At 37.6% G+C, this 19,284-nt stretch overlaps 1 protein-coding gene and 1 pseudogene across 14 annotated transcripts in view; both read right to left on the bottom strand.

The window, feature by feature from the left end:
• The window catches only part of MLLT10 (MLLT10 histone lysine methyltransferase DOT1L cofactor), a 235,295-nt gene that overhangs the window by 121,494 nt on the left and 94,517 nt on the right, over positions 1 to 19,284 (bottom strand). For 12 of the 14 annotated variants that reach the window (XR_007456916.1, XM_049626908.1, XM_049626907.1 and 9 more), the window contains 3 exons: positions 4,117 to 4,220; positions 2,615 to 2,708; positions 682 to 777 (listed from right to left, as the gene is read on the bottom strand). Coding sequence is in view for 12 of the 14 variants with exons in the window: in XM_049626908.1 (XP_049482865.1) it covers positions 682 to 777; positions 2,615 to 2,708; positions 4,117 to 4,220 (294 nt within the window). In the remaining 2 variants the exon portion in view is untranslated. Of the gene's footprint in view, positions 1 to 681; positions 778 to 2,614; positions 2,709 to 4,116; positions 4,221 to 19,284 lie in introns of those variants that run through there. The other 2 variants (XM_049626914.1, XM_049626916.1) reach the window with 2 other exon arrangements.
• On the bottom strand, positions 11,083 to 18,598 carry LOC125920021 (NADH dehydrogenase [ubiquinone] 1 alpha subcomplex subunit 5-like; annotated as a pseudogene).

Below are 19,284 nucleotides of genomic sequence, written 5' to 3'. Positions count from 1 at the left end.
TCACAGTAGTATCCTTTTCCTATGTTGGCAATATAACCTATGAATGATTCTACTGTACTTATTATTAGTTCACTAAAAATTACTCATATCCTATCCTTTAAAATAAATAAAAACATAAGCAGAAAAAAGGGAAGTCAGAAAAAGACAGATTAGTATCAGGCAAGCTTTTAGTGCTTTATTAAAAGATAAAATATTCTCAAATGATATTACATTTGGCCATTAAAAAAATAATAATAATAAACCATTAGCAGCACCACTGGGGGAGAAAAACAGTCAAGAATATACAGAACTTCAAAACTGTTCCATTATAAAGTGAAAAAGATGATGAGATTTTTACTTACATGTGAAATAGTCAGTTAATAATGTATAGCCACAAATGCTGAAGTCACCTAAAGATTTCACAAGATGACCACAGTAACACATGCAAGAAATCTCTCTCATGCTTTCGGTCAAGCTGTATTTCAAATTTTCAGTTGAAACAGGTACATACAAACATATTCACAAATATGGCATTATTTTAAACCTACTCTTTGACTTTATACTCTCAATTAGTCAAAAATTTTCAGTATTTCCATGTCTCAATCCAGCTATCAAGAACTTAATTTTATCTAAAAAAGGGAAAAAAAAAAAAAAACTATTAAGTAGATGTGCTACATACATAGCAACAACAAATCCACTTACTTTTTTCTCTTTCTCATGATGTTTATCCTGAGAGTGAGAGGAAGAATCACTTAAACTTTGATCATATGACCTATTAGATCCCCGTTTGCTCTTTTTCTAAAAAAGAAAATATATATATATACATGTATATGTATATAAAAAATTTTTAAATAATCTGTTAGGCTTAAACCAATTCAAGTGTGCAGTACTTAAAAATGTCTACTGAAGTAAAAACAAAAACAAAAAAACAAAACAAAAAAAAACCACCTCGCTATTTCAAACTATATAATCCAGTTTAGACACCATCTATATGCTGTCTATTGCATTATAAAGGAAAATCTAAACCTAAATTTAACATTAATGCCATATTTTTGTACATTTATGAAAATGTGTGAAAATAGATTATATTTTCAAATAAGCAGGAGCTTATTTGTCACTTTATCACAAAACCACCTCTTAAAAGAAATCAACTATAATTTTCATTGTCTTCTTTAAAAAAGAAAAGGAGTTCCAACCAAAATAGAGAATGCCATACTGAAGAAGGATGCCAAGACTAGAAGAAAAGAAAAGAAAATATTTGAAGAGTTACTTTTCTGCCACACTAGAAAAAGCAAGAAGCCTTTATATCTCATACTTCCAGTATTAGGGCATAGTTTTCTAAAAACTTGTCTCTGCAATTCATTAAGAAAAAAATTAAAGGAAATGTCAGCATTAGACCCATGCATTTCTCAAAGCATTAATAAAAGTATGCACACATTTCTGTTTAAAATACTTAAACAATTTCATAATAAAGTATGACAGTGAGAGTTATTTGAGGTATTTAAAACTGGGTGGTACCATAACTAGTTCAAATTAGACAAAAATGACTATGAAAGGCATTCAAATTCTATGCAAATGTAGGTAAATAATCTTATTAAATTATTAGACTTTTCCTCCCTAACTAGCAAATGGGACAACAACATGTCAGTAACTAGCAATGAGAAAATTCAATTTACAGACTCTCATAATCCATTTTCATTATTTCTGAATTTTGATCTATATCATCTTCCATTTAGAAAACTAAGATTCCAAAATGCTTTTAACATCTAGAAAGCAAAATTTCCAATTTTACTATCTCAAAATTAGTCTTAAAACACTTCAATATTCTTTGTCCTTAAAATAAAAGTTTTTGATGTCAAGCAATATATTTACACAATCTAAGTATTTTATATGCATGAACCAGAAGAGAATCATGAGCTGATTTCATTAGTAAGAGGCCCTTACTATTTACCTAAAAGAACGGAATAAAAAAATAGCCCCATTCACAAGGGAAAGTTAATAAAAATATAAACAAGACATTAAAAACAAAGAAGACTTAAACTTTCATGTACAAATCTGTCATCATTGAAGACTAAAAAAATAGACACTTAGGACATTAAATATCGATCCTTCAAAGGAAAACGGACACAATATATGTAACAACTAACCAAATTTTACCAACTCAATCATCTATGCTATTATGTAACAGTAAAAACTGGAAAAAATCTAAAATATTCCCAAAGTTGTATTTAAATACATGTTTCTCAACATCTTCAACCAAGAAGTTACAAAACAGCTTTGTTTCAGTTTTACGATCTCCTAGTAAATAAAAATGAAAATAAATAATAGTAATATAGCAAAAAAGATGACTAACAAGTGAGAAAAATCACCAGAGTTAGATTATAGAGTTCTTTATACATGCTTTTTCTATTAAATGTATCCTAACATTTACTATTAATTAATAGAACTTATTTTATAATATTCATCATTATAAATGAACCAAAGCAAAGCAAAATCTTTAAGAATTACTAGATCTTTTAAATCCCAGGAGAGACCGTGCTAAGCAAACAATTTCACACAAAAATCAAGAGAAAAGCAACAGCTATTATGCCTTTTTTATAAAACAGAATTTTGCAAGTTCAAGATAAATTCTTACCAGCTTGCTAAAATGGTATTTACAGTAGCCACAGTATTGGACATTATCTGCACCATTACCTTCTTCTTCACAAAGTAGTCCAGCAAACTGAGCACTGAAAATAAAAGCCAAAAAATATATATAAAAACATAATATGTATACATTAAATCTCAAACTACAGTTATGTATATATAAATAAATTAAAACTCACTTCCAAGCATGTAAGGTTTGTAATTAAACCCTATACATCTAAGAGAAAAGGGGGGAAATGTAAAGCTTTATTCTTACTGGGATCAAGTACATATTTTTTAAGTTACATTTGTAGCTTATAATAAACTTTTGATCCATCTACCTCTAGTAAGAATGAAGATTTATGTATGTTTTAAACATACATATATATAAATGTTTAACATTACCAAATAGACATTAAATTGTTTTAAGATACCTCCCACCCATTTTACTTCTTCACTCTATTACCACAGGTACTAACAGAAAGGCCAGGCTTCTAAAGGACTGAAATGACTTGGGATGGGATGTGCCCCATAGATGCAGATTACGTACTGTTACAAGGAAATGCTTCAGTTCATAGAACCATACAGGAGGCAAGATAAACATAAGCTGTGTTTTCCAGTCAAAAACAATAGAAGAAATGGAATCAAATCCTAAAGTTATGATATTCATTTAAAAAAAAACCCACAAAGTGCTAAAGTTTATAATCATTATCTTGTCAATTTGGCCTTCCACTTTTAACATTCCAAAGTTACAGTAGTATTAGCATATATCTTTACCCAAGAAAGAATTTTCATCTTAGAAAAATTAAGTTCATTAATAACAGAATTTATACAACCAAAAGTCTTTTCCATTCCCCAAAATTAATCTAAAATGGACTTCTTAAACCCATACACTAAAAGCTCAGGAAATAAAGCATGTGCCTATACTGGCTGCTAAATACAGACTATTTCCTAAAAGTAACAAGTCCTTGGATTACTCCCAAACTTTAATTTTGAACTGCTGTCTATTATGTTGAATATTTTATTTTAGGATAATTTTTACTCTTGAAATTTTATGCCAAAAGAGTATCTTAAGTAACTTCTTAAGAAGTAGCCACCAGAATACTGAGAATATGATAGTGACTGCTTTCCCCCTCTCCCCCACCTTCAAACATGCAGTGAAGAAACACGATCACTGATTAAAATCCTTACTAATATTGAAGGCACAGCACTAAGTTTACCTACATCAGCTCTTTCAGTCCTAACAACAAATCAAAGGTTAGGTAACAAACACCGATATTTTAAACAAAATGAAACTAAATAAAACATGAGAACCAGAATCCACCTATTGAAAATCTGCTCTGGTAAATTCAATTATTAGAATCATCTTTATTAGAAGAAACTCTAAACACAGAAATCATCCCAATTAAATTTACTGTAAATATTTGAGTACCTAAGCCTTTAATTTACAAGGTATTTCCTTGTACGAAGCACAAGAATTTAGGTTTTGTACGACGATAGAAGCATACTTACCACGTCACGTGGAAAGCCTGCCGACATCCGTGTTTATTACATGTCATGCAAGCACCGGTAGCTGCTTTGCTTTCTCGTCCTTGTTCATCACAAATGTAGCAAGTCTTAGGATAGAAAAAATAAACAAAATTAAGCAAAAACCTTACAAGCGTTCTTATAGCAATGAATCTTAGGGGCACGTGGATGGCTCAGTCGGTCGAGTGGCCGACTTCAGCTCAGGTCATGATCTCATGGCTTGTGGGTTTGAGCCCCACGTCGGGGCTCTGTGCTGACCGCTCAGAGCCTGGAGCCTGCTTCGGATTCTGTGTTTCCCTCTCTCTCTCTCTCTCTCTCTCTCTCTCTCTCTCTCTCTCTCTGCCCCTCCCCTGCTCGTTCTCTCTCAAAATAAACATTTAAAAAAAAAAAAGAAATGAATTTTACAATTATCTTCAGAAGTCAAGATTAGGTTTACTGTCTAACCTACTTTACTTCAAAACATGAATTCATTTTTTCTGTCAGTAATCTGATTTTTACCAACATGCAGACATAAACAAGGAGAGGTAAACAGCACTAGTGGAACTTCACAAAGATCCAGTCTTCCTTAGGCTCCAATACCCTGCACAGCAGCGAGAATCTTCACAGGCACTAAGGCCAGGGGTCAGGACTTAGCCTCCGATACCTTGGTCTTAAAAATTCCTCACCAATATTCAACTGATTTCTGTGACAAGAGTGTAAAAAAAGATTCGTCTTTTCTTCTGCTGGAAGTAAGCATATCTACGGGAGTTTGACACAAGGAGTTGGGACCTAAGAGATGAAGCATGGTCCTGTATGATGAGCGAAATTTATGGCTCATCATATGGCACCACAGCCATTTCGGCTCTTCACAAGAATCCTACTTGAGCTGTCATTCAGCCTGCCAACCTGACAGACTGAGCCTGCAGGGAAGACATTTCCGCTAAGGAGGTCAGAGATGCCCCCAGGAGACACCGACCAATAAACACTGCCACCGACTTTGACTTACATCTGGTCCTTTTCCCGGGTAAAAATAGCTGATAAACAGTACCACCTTTTCATGAACAACTCAACTATATAAATGGCAATCTATGAGTATCAGTGTATAATGAAAATTAATCAGCTGACTAGAAGTTGAGTATACAAAAATTAATGTCTACATAAAATCGGTAACACTTTTAAAAGGAAACCAATTTCTGAAGAGTAACAAGGTATAAGTTAGCCAACTTCAGTGGGACCACATATATTTTTAAACTTAGAGAGCTTTCCCCCGTTATGCACTGTGGTGCCAGAATAACACAATTCAACAATATTTACAAGAACACAGTTCTCAAAAAAGCCTAGTATCTAGTCAGATAAGTTAATTTAAACTCCTCTGTTGAAATACAAGGATTCAGACTGAGAAAAATTATTTTTTTAAGATTATTTTATTTTTGGGGGTGCCTGGGTGGCTCAGTCGGTTAAGCATCCAACTTCAGCTCAGGTCATGATCTCGAGGTCCATGGGTTTGAGCCCCTCGTTGGGCTCTGTGCAGACAGCTTGGAGCCTGGAGCCTGCTTCTGATTCTGTCTCCCTCTCTCTGCCCCTCACCTGCTTGTGCTCTCTCTCTCTCTCTTAAAACTAAATAAACATTAAAAAATTTTTTTAAAAGATTGTTTTATTTTTGAAAGAGAGCACATGGGAGGGGCAGAAAGAGAGGGAGGAAGGGAGGGATGGAGGAAGAGAGAGGGAGAATGGGGGGGAGGGGGAGGGGGGGGAGGGGGAGGGGAGGGGGAGGGAGAGAAATATTCCAAGCAGGCTTTGCACTGTTAGGGCGGGGACTGATATGGGGCTCGAACTCACAAACCGTGAGATCATGACCTGAGCCAAAATCAAGAGTCAGACACTTAACCGAGTAACCCACCCAGGTGTCCCTAAAATAATTTTTGTAGGGGCACCGGGGTGGCTCAGTCGGTTAAGCATCTGACTTCGGCTCAGGTCACCATCTCACCATTCGTGGGTTGGGACCCCACATTGGGCTCCTCGCTGACAGCTCAGAGCCTGGAGCCTGCTTCAGATTCTGTGTCTCCCTCTCTCTCTCAAAAATAAAATCAATGCTCTGTCTCTCTCTGTCTCAAAAATAAATAAAATGTAAAAAAAAAAAAAAAATTAAAAAAAATAAAATAAAATCAACATTAAAAAAAGTCTTAATTATTTTATACCTCTAACAAGTAAAACCCCAAGTTACAACAAAACCAAACCAGACACGGTGAATAAGAGCATCTCTATCCGTTCAAATTACAAAAAGAAAGTATCAAACAATTACAATGGGAAACTGTAACATACATTTTTTAACCTACAAATGATCAAGAAGATTAAAAAAAGAAAAGAGCAGACTGAAACAGTAACATTTTATACAGCAAAATTCATGGAAAATATGCAAGTGGGCCTTAAAGAATCTCTCAGTTAACTTCCAAAACAGTGAAAAGACACCACCTTTTGACAATTCAATAAAACTAAAAATTATGATGAATATTAAAAAGAGAGAGAGAGAAGGACTTCCAGACTCCTGGAATGGTGGAGTCAGAGCTCCATGGATCCCCTCTCCACTTCCAAGATTTGGAGGGCACTGGGGAGAGAGAGAGTCTCTGAAAATTATCCTAAAGACATGCAGCAAACAGTGGAAAATTTGTTTTTTGAAAAAGTGTACTGAATCTCACTAAGAACAGTGAGAGTCTAGAATCTGAGGCATGATCTGCTCCCATCACCACCCTACAACACACACAGCTTCTTGTGATGGAAATTCCCCTCTGGGTGGGTGTGGCTGAGAAGATAAGGCTCCCTCTCCCCTCAGCTCCTAGTCTGAAGCTATCGTTTTACCCTAGAAGAACCAGTCTCCAGTGACTCTCATCCTACTTACAGCTGGTAGCTCTCACTCATAGAATCCCACCCTAACAACAGGCCAAGGGTCCTGAGGCCATTATCATCCCTACCCCATCTTGCTAGTAGAATGGAAGTTCCATGAGAGGAGGAAATGGGTTGAGAAAACCAGGGGGCTACTATACCCTTTCTTCCTCCCAGCACACTGCTGGAGTACCTGTGTCTCTTCAGAAGCAGAGTGCTATCCCCACCCCCAGTTCCAGAGCAGTAATGTAGAGATTCTCAGAAAGGCACATGGGTATGGAACATCTTCAGAACAAAGAGCTCAACAGCTTTGCCTGAGAGGACTGACTATGTGGAGAAGCTTAAGGACACTGTCAAAAACACCCTGGGGGAGGGGCACCTGGGTGGCTTAGTTGGTTAAGCGTCCAACTTCGGCTCAGGTCATGATCTCCCTGCTCACGAGTTCGAGCCCCGCGTCGGGCTCTGTGCTGACAGCTCGGAGCCTGGAGCCTGCTTCAGACTCTGTGTCTCCCTCTCTCTCTCTCTCTGTCCCTCTACCTCTCTCTCGCTCTCAAAAATAAATAAACATTAAAAATAGTCAATCAATCAATCAATCAATCACTCTGGTGGCAAGCAATTAAGACAGGACTGGTAGCTCCAAGGTACTAATAGAAACAAGTAAAACCAGCCTGAAAATTAACAGAGAGAATGAGAGAAAGACAAGAAATAAGGGCCCTCCTAGGATCACATTCATCCCTGGGGATATAGAAGGCTATGTACATGAACTAGGTTGCACCCACTCAGGAAAAATCCAAGTGGGACTCGAGGCCGATGTAAAAGCATTCCCTAAAGCCACACACAGATCCATCAGCCAATAAGGCTCATAAGGCTTTAGTACAACCTATGACCAAAAACTGGCTGAAAAGTAAGTTACTGTGACCCAGAGGCAACTCCTACAAATCTAGACTTGAAAATAAAATCACACTCATACGTGATGGTCTGAAAGATTGCATGCATGCTTAAGGCTGCACATGTTCAAGAACAACCGACAGAGAGAACCTCAGATCTCCTTAGAAAATAATCTCTAAATCACATATATATTAAGTGATAAAGGGTGAATATGTAACTAGCTAAAGGGGCTTAATTTAAACACAATCTTTGACTAATAAGTGGTTTATGTTGATCCACAGGCAACCCTAAGAAGTCAGGCCTTTTTTTTTTCCCCAGGACATTTGAGCAGGGCCACCTGAAGTTACACACTGTTGGGTAAACAGACATAAGAAAATTAGTCCAGGGGCGCCTGGGTGGCGCAGTCGGTTAAGCGTCCGACTTCAGCCAGGTCACGATCTCGCGGTCTGTGAGTTCGAGCCCCGCGTCAGGCTCTGGGCTGATGGCTCAGAGCCTGGAGCCTGTTTCCGATTCTGTGTCTCCCTCTCTCTCTGCCCCTCCCCCGTTCATGCTCTGTCTCTCTCTGTCCCAAAAATAAATAAAAAACGTTGAAAAAAAATTAAAAAAATAAAAAAAGAAAAAAAAAAAAAGAAAATTAGTCCAGCCAAGTCATTAAACAAATAAATGACAAAACAAACAACATGACCCATAAGAAGGAAGGATCATTCTCCAGAGTGACTATATTATCTAAAATGTCCATTTCAACAAAAAAATTACAAGACATGCAAAGAAACAGGTCAGTGTGACCTACACACAAGAATAAAAGTAGACATTAGAAACTGTCTTTGAGGAGGGACCCAGATGTTAGACTTGGAAGACAAAGACTTCAATCAAATGGAAATACTTGAGTTTAAAAAATTCATTAAAGAGGCTCAACAGATTTGAGTTGGCAGTCAGAAAACAATCAACAGACTTAAAAACAGATCAATAAATGGGGCGCCTGGGTGGCTCAGTCGGTTAAGTGGCCGACTTTGACTCAGGTCATGATCTCGCGGTCAGTGAGTTCGAGCCCCGCGTCAGGCTCTATGCTGACAGCTCAGAGCCTGGATTCCTGCTTCGGATTCTGTGTCTCCCTCTCCCTCTGCCCCTCCCCCATTCGCGTTCTGTCTCTCGCTGCCTTTCAAAAATGAATAAATATTAAAAAAAAAAATTTTTTTTTTTAAAAACAGATCAATAAAGGTGTGCCTGGCTGGCTGAGGGGAGAGCATGTGACTCTTGACCTTGGAGTCATGAGTTCGAGCCCCATACTGGGTGTACAAATTACTTAAAAATAAATAAACTTAAAAAAAAAATAGATCAATAAAGATTATACAATCTGAAGAAGGGACTTCTTTAGATTATACTACCTGAAGTACAATTTCCAAAAAATGTGGGACACCATTAAGTACACCAGCATACGTATGAGAAAACAAAGAGATGAAAGAAAGGGACAGAAACTGAATCTAAAGAAATAATGGCTGAAAATTTCCCAAATCTGGTTAAAACCAATAATCTACAATTCTAAAAATCTTGATAAACACTAAGAGATCCACGCTCAAATTGGTCAAAGCCAAAACACACAAACAAACAAAGATATCTTGAAAGCAACAAGAGAAAAATGGTTCATCACAAGCAAGGAAAACTACAATACAATTAACACCTGAAGTCTCAAAGGAAACAATGGAGGGCAGAAGGCAGCAGGATAAGATATTCAAAAAGCTTAAAGAACAAAACTATCAACCAGGAGTCCAATATCCAGGAAAGCTATATTGCATCAATAAAGATGCAATAAGGACATTCCCAAACAAACAAGAACAGATATTTTGTTGCTCCAATCCTGACTAACAAGAAATACTAAAGGAAGTTCTTTAGGCTAAAATCAAGTGACACTACACAACAATTACAACACACACACACACACACACACACACACACACACACACACATACACAGTCTAAGAGCTCCAATTTTACCTCAATAGAGCTGAAATCTTTAAAAAATAAATCTAACAGGCCAATTAATAAACACACATAAAAGGCTCTAACAAAGGTAATTATACAGAAAAAGATAAAAGACAGTATGATTAAATATTTCTCATTCTTCTCTTAATTCAAAAGGCAAAAGCATAAAACAATGCCCATAAATTGTACTGTTGGGCCTATAACAGAGAAATGTAATATATTTCACAATGACAACACAATTAAAGAGGGTGGGAATAAAGATATATTGGAGTAAGAAAGTAACACCAGATGGTAACTTGAACCCACATGAAGAAATGAAGAGAAACACAAATGGCAAAGATATCTAGCAACACACACACACTATACAAATATATCTGTGGTCTTCTTCTCTTAGCTTTAAAAGATAAGGGGAGGCCTCAGTGGCTCACATGATTAAGTGTCCAACTCTAGACTACAGCTCAGGTCATGATCTCATGGTTCATGGGTTCAAGACCCGTGTCAGGCTCTGCACTGTCAGAGCCTGCTTGCAATTCTGTCTTCCTCTCTCTCTCTGACTCCCACCCACTCTCTCTCTCTCAAAATAAATAAACTTTTTTTTTTAATATGTATTTAAAAAAAGACTATATAGAGCAATCATCATGTTTTAATTTGAGAAAGAGACTCAGAGCACACAAGCAGGGGAGGGGCAGGGGCAGGAAGAAGGGAGAAATTGAGAGAGGGGGAGGGGGAGGGAGAGAATGAATATGAATATGAATATGAATATGAATATGAATATCCCAAGCAAGCTCCACACTCAGCATGGAACCCGAAGGGGGACTCGATCCCACAATCCTGGGATTATGACCTGGGCTGAAATCAAGAGTCAGACACTCAACTGACCAAGCCACCCAGGTGCCCTAACAGAGCAATAATTTTAACAATATATTATTGTTTGTAGTTTATACAAACATAATAGGACATACAGGAATGAATTTTCTATATCTTACTGGAGTTAACTAGATTCTGATAAGATAAATATTGCAAACCCTAGAGCAACCACTAAGAAAATAACCCCAAAAAATATAATTTAAAAATCATGAAAGGAATGAAAAAGGTACACTTTTAGAAAATACCCACTTAAGGTAAAAGAAGGTACTATAAAAGAAAAAGAGAGGACCAAAGCAGTCATAAGACAATGCAAACAAAAAGTAAAATGGCAGGCATAAAACCAACCATATTAATGATAGCATTGGATGTGAATGTATTCCAATCAAAAGGCAGAGATTAATAGACCAGATTAAAAAAAAGAAAGTTCCATACACTGTCTGCAAGAGGAATACTTTAGATTTGATAGTACAAGTAAGTTAAAAAGATTAAAAAAAAAAAAAAAAAAAGACATAGTACGCAAAGAGCAAGCATAAGATGGCTGGAGTAGCTATCATTATATCGGACAAAAACAAAAAACAAAAAGAAAAAAAATAGACTCTTGAAACAAAACATTACTAAAGATAAAGAGGAATTTTTTTTTTTCAACGTTTTTTATTTATTTTTGGGACAGAGAGAGACAGAGCATGAACGGGGGAGGGGCAGAGAGAGAGGGAGACACAGAATCGGAAACAGGCTCCAGGCTCCGAGCCATCAGCCCAGAGCCTGACGCGGGGCTCGAACTCACGGACCGCGAGATCGTGACCTGGCTGAAGTCAGACGCTTAACCGACTGCGCCACCCAGGCGCCCCAAAGAGGAATATTTTATAACGATAACAGTCAATCCATCAGGAAGGTACAATTATAAGCGTAAATGTGTGTATATACATATACATATACAGAGAGAGAGGGAGAACAAGAGAGCCCCCAGACACATGAATCAAAATAGAAAAAAGTAATTTGATTATTTTATTTTTTTAAATGACCTGGGCTGAAACCAAGAGTCGGATGCTCAACCAACTGAGCCATACTAGCACCCTAATATTTTGATAATTTTTAAATATTAGCTATTAGATTAAGAAGAAAATATGCAAAATAACTGAGGATTATTGAAAAATTGTTCCCAAACAAAATCATATCTAAATAAAATGTCAAGTATGTGAATAAAGCTATACTCAAGAGGCAAATTCATAGCCTAAAAAGTTTTCCCTGTTTTAGAAAAGTAATATTTTAACCGAACTATTTATTTATTTTTAGTATGACAGAACATTTAATTACATCAGTTTCCCATCAATACACTAGTCATTTAATGACAATTACATTGGCCATTTCCACTGGTTGGCAGGAGGCTCTTCCACTAAAGGCTCCCATGGTTTTCATTATATCATTTTTCCTGCCAGACTTAATTCATTTTCAGCTTGAAGAGTCACCTCTTCCAGTTGCCCACCCTGAAGTTGGTCTAACTGCTTAACATCTGATTCCACTGTAACCATACACATACAAACACATTTGTAATCTGTTCTGTATATTTCCTATATGCTGCATTTTTAGGAATTTGCTCAAGAATGTCAAGAATCTTTGTGTCCAATATTCTTAACCTCTCGTGTGGACTCTCACATACAGCCAATCCCACAAGGCCAGGGGTCTTCTTCAGCAAATCTGCCATGACAGTGCCAGTAGGCTCAGGACACACAGTCCTTTGAACCTAATTTTTTAAATTAAAGAAACAGGCCTCATATCAAAAGGATTCTGGGGCCAAATTCCAACCCCACCTAAGAAGTAGCTGAAAGCACCACTCCAAATATAACTTGAACAAGCCACTTAAACTACAAAAATTCAGCTCTTCTTGTAACTGAAAGATGTGCTGTTGTGAGGCAACCAAGTAGCGTGAAATCCAAGGGAAGACATATTCTCCCCCCAACTTCCTAAGAACCACAAAATGTTCAGACTCTCCACCACGGATACAGCAAGAAAGGGGAAGACATGGAGAAAGACATGCACGTAAGAAGAAATCAGCTAAAATTTTAATACATTGTTGTTAAAGGCTGATTGAGGGCTAATATGATACTGCAGAACCACTAGAACCACTGATAAAAGAGTTCTCACTCACTCACAGGCTCTACTACATGAACTTTTATGAGGGGTTCACGGGGAAGACTGATACCAAGGAGACAAAACCACCAGAAAAAATCTCCCTTGAGGTTCAGGCATGAAGAAGAGGATCAGACTCTACTGATGGTAAGATATGAAATCCTACCTCTCACCCAAACACTCCTTTCAAAAGCATTTGGGGGACTAGAGCAAGCCCTGTCACATCCAAGACATGGGTAAGGCCCACCATGACTAGGAATACAAAGGAAAAACTCTTTACACCTAGGCAAGGGGCAGGAAAAATTCTCAAACCCAAATTCCCAACCCTGTTAGTAATAAAATTAAGAGGTCTTCTAGTGCTGGGGGTAGAAGCAGAAAGTTCTCTTCCTCACAAGTCTTTCCAAAGACACAAATATAAGTCTGCCATGGTGAGGAGGAAAGGAATGGTGAAACTGTGAGGCCCAGACATACAGGGCCTACCAAAGAGAGAGGGTGGACCAAAACCACAGAGAAATCCCAAGCCCAAAACATCAAATAACAAACAAAGGCAATCTAACACTAAGGGAGAAACAAAAGCATACCAGGAAGAAACTTAGCGTGTCTGACTCAATATTGTTTCTATTTCCCTTGCTGCCATGACCTAAAACAGAAACTTCTGCTTAGCCCTGCACATAGGCATGTTACAGCTAAGATTTGAAAAAAACCTGCTTTTTAAAATCCAAAATCTACCTCACCCGAGGAGACAGAGGAGATAAGGAAGTACATAAATGACTATGCTGTGTTTAAGATTTACAGGAACAACATGACCAGATTCCTATACACAACAACAAACTGACCAAGAACAATGAAGTTCCTTGACCTTCCTTGATGTCTATAGGTATCAGTCGCCTTTTGACTCCAACTCCCTCCCACTTTCCCCCTCTTCTTAACATAAAAGCAGCTCAAATCTCTAGCTGAGGAACTGGCTCTTTGGGACAATAGTCTGCCATCTCTTTGGTCTGCTGGCGTTCAGAATCAAGTCTCTTTCTCTACATCCACATCTTGCCTCTTGACTCACTGGCCTGTCACACAGCAAGCAGAACAAACTTGGGACTTAAAAGTGTGGTAAAGTGAAAAGCAGGAAGAGAAACCACCCTCTGTGGCACTGGTGAACAGATACAGCTAAACGCTGGGGTGGAACACAAACACTGTGAAAGCAAAGAACCTAATACTCCAGGGCTCCTGGGTGGCTCAGTCAGTTAAGCGTCTGATTCTTGATTTCACCTCAGGTCATGCTCTCGCAGTTCATGAGTTCGAGTCCCTTAGGGTGAGCTTCGGGTGAGCCCCGCTTTGGGTGAACCCCGCTTCTCTCTCTCCCTCTCTCCCCTCCAAAAACAACCCCTAATACTCCGGCCTTCAACCTAAACTTATAGTATCATTAGAAGACGACCAAGGGGCAAGGCCACCCCAATGGGCTCAGAGGACAGAGCATCAAGCCACGCAGAATTATTCTCAATCTTAGAACCTAAAAACTGTCCTGTTGAGCTACAAACCTGCTTTGCTTTAGTCCAGTAACCCCTTTTTGCCTTCTAACTTCTCCCTTTTAAAATGGGACTATCTATACTACACCTATCCTACCACTGTATCTTAGAAGCAGACACCTTTCCTATATTTCACAGGGTCACAGATGGAAAGGAATTTTGCCTCAGGATTGACCATACCCAGAATTTCACCCACATCTGATTTACATGATTCAGAATGAGATTTGGAACAATCTCATTGAGATTATTAATACTTAGATAAAATTCTGAATTTAAGAGCTGATGCTAGAATCAATTAAGACTTTGAGAGATGATAGGATGAAATAAAAGTATTTTGCATGTGGTAAGAACATGAAGGGGGGGAGATTACTATGTGTTGAACTGTGTCCCTGAAAAAAGGTATGTGAAGTCCTAATAACCCCAGTAACTCAGAATGTGACCTTATTTGGAAAAAGGGTCACTGCAGATATAATTAGTTAAGATGAGGTCACACTGGGGTAGGACAGGCCTCTAACTGAATATGACTGGTCCTTATAAGAAGATGGCCACTTGAGGACACAGAGGCAATGGAAGAACAGTGGGGTCAAAAAGCAGAGACTGGGGTGATAAATCCATAATCCAACGAATGCCAAGGATTTCCTGTCACCACAACAGGCTGGAAGAGAGGCACAGAACTGATGCTCCCTCACAATTCTCAGGAGGAACCAACGCCAATAACTTAATTTCAGACTTCTAGCTTCCATAACTGTGAGAGAATGAATTTCTGTTGTTTTAAGCCACCCAGTTTGTGGTACTTTCTTAAGGCAGCCCTAGGAAACCAATACAGAGGCTGTATGAAAAACTGGCTAGGAGTTGGTTATGTTTTGGAGTTGGGTGATGAACTGGGAGGGATGGGAAGTAGTTTCATTCTATTATTATTTTCTACATGTGACAATTTCCAAACCAAATACTTATATTGTTATAATATGTAGAATAAAAACGAAAACTTCACGTAAGCATAATTTAAAAAGTTAGAAAACATTAGAATAATAAAATTAGACATAAAGCCTAAAACTGTTCTTTATTATTAGGCACAAAACAGATCCATCAAGAGCTTAGATAAAGGTAAAAACCCCAATGAAATGCTTATGTGAAGAAAACCCAGAAGAAATGAGGTGACACAAAAAGTATTCAACACATTCAAAAAAGTAAATTAATTTGTAAAGAAAGCATAAAAACTATTTTATACTGTTATAAAGATCTATATGCCCCCAGTATCACACAGCACACCGATTTAGTAGCCTACTTTCAAACCAGACTTTTTGCAGCTAAGATATATTACTTTGTTACCTCATCCTTGTGGAGGAGAGGAGGTAGATACAAAAGGTACCTGGCTTATCCCCTAAAAAAAAAAAAAAAAAAAAAAAAGGTCACATGCTGTGTTAACTGGGGATTTGGGTAGTCACAATTTCAAAGCAGGCCAATGCTTTGAACTTCCAAAGGGAAAAACAAATCAGACCCATCATGGATTTAAAAAAATGGCAAACTGTATTCTACAACTTTGTACCTAGAGAAAAATCCCCCCCAGCAATAGTAACCTGATGACAATCAGAACTTGTTGCTAGGCACTCTACTTCTCTTTGACACTATTTCATGGTTTCCTATTACCTGGCGCTGCTGACATTACTGTTGGGTGATGAAATCTCATTGTTCTAATTTCAGACCCAAATGTATCCTTATCATTTTCTTCTTAGATGTCTTGTTTTTTCCTGTATCTGGCACCTCTGATCATCTTATTACTCCTTGTAATTATAAATATGTACATGATATTTATATGATCCTGTAAAATAAAACTTCAAGTTTTCCTTCTCTTAAAATACTACTATAAGCTATGGGCCTCCCAACTTACATGACCTCCCCATTTCCATCCTCTCTCTTTCAACCTGTATATTCTACTGTCACCTTGCCATTTCCCTTTCTAACAAGTTAATAAATTTTGACTTGCACTGAATATAACTTGGTCTAATAAAAATATTTCTGACAGAACAGAAGCCTGATCCAGCAGTAGGGAAGATAACCATGAAAAAGCCTCCATGCTGCAGGATGAATGAAGGCAGAGACCAGTCTGCTATAGTACGATACAATACAATATGATGCGATACGATACAATATAATATCAATTTTTCCATAGCTGTGGAAAAAATACTGTCAACATATCCAGATATGCAATTCAACCATTCTTTTCTTCATGAAAAAAGAATGGACCATGTGTGTACTCTTGCACAAAAGACATTCACTTCTGACGATCCTTACATATTTTAATTTCAACGTTTTGGTTTTTAGTTTCCCTCTTAACAGACAGTCTTTGACAATGAGCAAAGTCATTTTCATCCTCCATGTAACTTTGAAAACTGCAAGAGAAGTTGTATCACTTTGCCTTATAGGTCTCACTTACAACATGCAGAAAATAATTAGATTTTAACCACCTATGGAGAAAGAGCCAGAGTAAGGGTTACTCTGTCCATTTTCTGGAGCTTGCTGAATGATTTTGTAAATGTGATGTGTAACTTCCTTAGTCCCAGGTAGCTGCTCTGTGCTCAAGTGTAGAGATTAGTATAAAACAAGAGTAACACTGTTAATTGGTGCATACTCTATACAGCTGACCCTTGAACAACAAGGGGATTAGAAGCATCGATGATTCCCCATGCAGGTGCAGGTATAACTTCTGACTCCCCAAAAACTTAACTACTAATAGCCTACTGTTGACCAGAAGCCTTACCAATAACATAAAGAGCAGATTAACACATATTTTGCATGGCATATGTATTATATACTGTATTCTTATAATAAAGTAAGCCAGATGAAAAGTGTTATTTAAAAAAATCATAAGAAGGGGGGCCTGGGTGGCTCAGCAGGTTAAGCATCTAACTTCGGCTCAGGTTGTGATCTCATGGCTCGTGAGTTCAAGCCCTGCATCAGGCTCTGTGCTGACAGCTTAGCCTGGAGCCTGCTTTGGATTCTGTGTCTTCCTCTCTCTCTCTCTCTTCCCCTTCCACACTTGTGCTCTCTCTCTCAAAATATGAATAAACATTAAAAAAAAACTTTTTTCAAAAACTCACAAGAGAAAATACATTTAGGTGCTGTACTGTATCATGCTGATTGGACGAAGTCTGCATGTAAGTGGGCCTGCAGAGTTCACACCTGTGTTATTCAAGGATCGGCTCTAACCCTATATACCTTAATTACTTTGCAAAGATCCCATTTTTAATCACCTTGTTTACTGCCACCCCAAAAAAACTATAAGGCGTAACTGTGTATCTATGAATATTTTATGGCACCAAAATGAAGACAAAGCGAAAAAAATACCTGTGGTATATACAAACAAAAATTTGTTATCACTATTTAAAGAGGTCATAACTTTAGAGGCTCCTGGGCAGCTCAGTGGGTTAAGTGTCCGACTCTGGGTTTCACTCAGGTCATGATCTCACAGTTCTTGAGTTTGAGCCCCACATCAGGCTCTGTGCTGACAGTGCAGACCCTGGTTGGGATTCTTCCTCTCCCTCTCTCTCTGCCCCTCCCCAGCTCACACTGTCTCTGTCTCTCTCAAAATAAGTAAACCTAAAAAAAATAAAAAGAGTACATAACTTTAGAATACCTAACAGTTTAAGAGCTAAATGGGCAAAAACAGATACAAAAAGAAATATTATTCTGACAACCTGACAAGTAATCAAAAATTCAAATAACTGGATATCATTTATTATCAAATTGGCAAATGTAGACTATGATTCTAAAAATGAATACAGACAATGGTGTGGTAAAAATGGCATTTTCATAAATTATTAGCTATATAAATGTGGAAAACAAACAGGCAATCTTATCAGAACCTTACAAACAGGTATAATCTATGACACAATAATTCTAACTCTAGAGTTCTAGCCAAAGGAAATAATCTAAACACAGAATAAAAGGGTTGGTGAAGCAAGTTTCTTGTCATGCTTTAAATTACGACAGAAAAATAGCTAGGTAATGTGGGAATGGTTAGGAAAATTATGACATAAACATCATAGTTAAGAGTCATCCAGGGGCACCTGGGTGGCTCAGTCGGTTAAGCATCCAACTTCGACTCAGGTCATGATCTCACAGTTCATGGGTTCGAGTCCCACATCGGGCTCTGTGCTGAGAGCTCAGAGCCTGGAGCCTGCTTCAGATTCTGTCTCTCCCTCTCTCTCTCTGCCCCTACCCTGCTCACGCTCTCTCAAAAATAATAAACATTAAAGAAAAAAAAAAAAAAAAAGAGTCATCCAAAGAGAAGAGCCAAGAATAAAATCTGTATATTTGGCATTATTATAACTCATGCTTACAGATTTTTTAAATGCCAAATATTTAAAAATGTTTATACATTTAAAATGTATTATTTTTAAATATGTCAATTATTAAATCAATCATTTAATTATTTATTATTCAAGGTAATCTAAAATTTGGTAATCCTATGACAGGGAAGCAGAGAATTTGAGTATCAAGCAGTATTCTTATAATCCTTCAGAAAGTATATGTAAAATATTTTGTTATAGTTCAGATGTATATTACTCTGTAGAAAGAAATCTTACATTTTACCAGAATCCCGAAGACCCAAAAAATGTAAAGAAGCACTAGTTTAGAAAAATCGGACATGCTTCAAAGTGTCTTCCTGGACACCTGGTACACTTTGCTAAGATTTACTATTTTAAAATCAAGCAACTCAGGGGCATCTGGGTGGCTCAGTCGGTTAAGCATCCAACTCTTGATTTCGACTCGGGTCATGATCTCACAGTAAGTGAGCCTCACATCCGGCTCGTGCTGACAGTGCAGAGCCTGATTGGGATTCTCTCTCTGCCCCCTCCCCTGCTCTCTCTCTGAAAAAAAATAAACTAAAAAACAAAAGTTAAAAACAAACA

Source organism: Panthera uncia, chromosome B4 (genome assembly GCF_023721935.1).
Source record: "Panthera uncia isolate 11264 chromosome B4, Puncia_PCG_1.0, whole genome shotgun sequence".
Classification (NCBI taxonomy): Eukaryota; Metazoa; Chordata; class Mammalia; order Carnivora; family Felidae; genus Panthera; species Panthera uncia.
The sequence above is the reverse complement of the archived record's forward strand: the minus strand, read 5'-3'. Positions and strand labels throughout refer to the sequence as shown.